This window comes from Varanus komodoensis, unplaced genomic scaffold, assembly GCF_004798865.1.
Source record: "Varanus komodoensis strain SLA01 unplaced genomic scaffold, ASM479886v1 scaffold921, whole genome shotgun sequence".
In the NCBI taxonomy this organism is placed as follows: domain Eukaryota; kingdom Metazoa; phylum Chordata; class Lepidosauria; order Squamata; family Varanidae; genus Varanus; species Varanus komodoensis.
Genome location: NW_025336626.1, coordinates 11,773 through 14,324, shown reverse-complemented (window position 1 = coordinate 14,324; position 2,552 = coordinate 11,773). Strand labels below are relative to the sequence as shown.

The 2,552-nt window shown below is 40.3% G+C and overlaps 1 protein-coding gene across 1 annotated transcript in view; it reads left to right on the top strand.

Moving 5' to 3' along the window:
- Positions 1 to 2,552, top strand: part of LOC123017421 (deleted in malignant brain tumors 1 protein-like) — a gene marked incomplete at its 3' end in the record, with an annotated part of 14,917 nt that overhangs the window by 8,031 nt on the left and 4,334 nt on the right. Inside the window, exons 5-7 of the mRNA XM_044418767.1 lie at positions 15 to 127; positions 1,174 to 1,346; positions 1,734 to 2,122. Of these exons, the coding sequence (XP_044274702.1) occupies positions 15 to 127; positions 1,174 to 1,346; positions 1,734 to 2,122 (675 nt within the window). The remainder of the gene's footprint in view (positions 1 to 14; positions 128 to 1,173; positions 1,347 to 1,733; positions 2,123 to 2,552) is intronic.

Below are 2,552 nucleotides of genomic sequence, written 5' to 3'. Positions count from 1 at the left end.
TCTGGCTCCTCCCACACCTTTACATCAACATCCAACATGATGACAGTCAGATTCCATAGTGATCATAGTGCGACAGCAAGAGGATTTTTGGCAAACTATCATTCTATCCCTGCAGATCAGAACACAAGTAAGCATAATGCTTCTGCATTCTTTTACAACATTATTGTTGATTAACATAGATGCTTAGACATTCATACATTGCTTGAAGTTCTCTGTGGCTGTCCAATTTTGGCTTGGAGATGAGAACAGAAACATTTGGAGACCAACTCACAAGTAATAATAAAGGCTGGAAGGAAACTATGTGTGGAAAAGTTATCTCAGTCTAGGGTACTTGAACTATAGGGACAGTTATAAGTGAGCACTTTGATGTATACTTTACCTCTAGCTAGAAATAGACTGGTTTTCTTTTCTTGTTAACCCTTGGTGTTGGATTGGATAGCTATGAAAGAAAAGCACAGTTCTTTGAGATCAGTCTCAGGGGAAACTGAGAAAGGTGCAAGTAAGAAAATGACAGGATTTAAAAACATGCTGAATAGCCAAGACTGCTGGGGACAAAGGTTTGTGATCAGGGGGGAGTGACCTGAGCAACTGCCAGTCTTTGAAGGACCCAGAAGGAGATCCTGTGTGTACCAGGCTAAACACTCCCTTGATGTATAAAAGGGGACAATGTGGCAGCTTTCTTCAGTAACTTCAAGAGACTCTGTGAAGATTTTTGCATCCCAGAGGATCAGAGGCTGAAATAGGTCAGTCTGGAGATACAAAAGATGGGGGGGGGGGCATCAAAATGCCCTGTTTAAACAAGAAGCCAATGTTAAATTTGCTTTAGCTCTGGACAGTTGTTCTAGAGGAGAGACACATAATCAAGTGGCTTGATCGAGTGGAGAGACTACTGAAGCAGGCAGTCTGAGGCTGCTGTACATTAAAGGGCCTGGAATGGTTATGTCCCATATTGCCCAGTGATTACAGATTGCTGGAACAGATTGCTGAAATGTAATTTCTCAATTTGTATGTATAATACATGTACACCGTGCATATAATACAAACATACCATGCTACTCTGTACAGTGCAAAAGCTACTGATGGTTTTGCATTTATAACACCAATAACACCAAGAATAATGCATGGCTTCATGTACTTCAGTGCACTAATGGGACTTTCATTTTTCACTTGCAGCTCTGCTTTGTTTACCGGAATATATGCAGGCTGTTGTTAGCAGAAGCTACCTCAGCTCCAACGGCTACTCAGCATGGGATGCCCACCTGCCCGACCCATACTGCAGACCAAAGATCACTCCATATTATGTCATCTTCAACATACCATACAATGGCTGTCAGACCAGAAGAGAAGTATGGAGATTTGTAATGTAGTTCCGAATGCCCTCCCTCCCTCCCTGAGTCTTTATAGGAGACAACTGCATATTTCTTTTCTGTACTTAAATGCCCACTTGGATCCATTTTCAAGAGGGGCAAGAGCAAGCACAGCCTCCCCCGACTCTGTACTCTGCCTGTATGATACAGCGTAAGATTGTCTCCTAATCAGAACTGCAGTCCTATGCAACCTTAACTCACATAGAGCTCAGTGGGATTTCTGAGTAGAGAAGCACAGGGCTGCATTGACACAAATGTGCTGATGACTTCCTTTTAGAGGTTCTTAAGAAGGTACTTCTCTCATATTTATGTATTTGTTTGTTTAGGGTTAAGTTAATTGTTTCGGTTTTTAATCTTTTCAAACAGGCAGGTGCTGATACTATTATTTATTCAAATCTGATCACGGTAACTACTTCAAGCACCCCAATTAAAAGAAACCGGGATCTTCACTTGCATTTCAACTGCAAAATGCTGCAAAACACGTGGATAGAAACAATGTATGTTGCTCTTGATCCTCTGGAGCTCAATGAGACTCAGTATGGACAATATGATGTGAACCTTACATTTTATAACTCCCAGTCCTTCCTGTATCCAGTCTATGATATTCCTTACTATGTTTCATTAAATCAGAAGATATACCTGCAACTGTATCTTCATAGCTCAGACTCAGATCTGCAGCTGTTTTTGGACACATGCAAAGCATCACCCAACCAAAATGACTTCACAACCCTGACTTATGATATCATCAGGAATGGGTAAGACTTTATCTTCAAAGACTGTCAGGTTATTTGGTCCTGTATGGAAAATATATTTATTGCAATCACTTTTAAAAACATCCAGATATGTAGTTTGATTTTAAGAGAGTTAGACTTCCAATTTCAATAGTGTATCAACTGCAGCCAAAGCTTATTAAATATGTAAATTATCAAAGCATCACTGGGACTCTTCCAGAGTTTTAGACTCTAAAAATACAAAAGAGAAGGCAATCAAGTGTACAAATATACAAAACATATAAAGAATAACCCATTGTCAATGAGCATGATGCTTTACAAAAAAGGCTAGGATTGTGGTAGCATGGATTCACACTAGGATAGCTGTGTCCCTGTAGCTGTGATTGGCATCACTCTTTTGGGTGATCTGTAGGAGGGAAACAGTTGGAAGAATTTGGGGGAAAATCATTGCCTG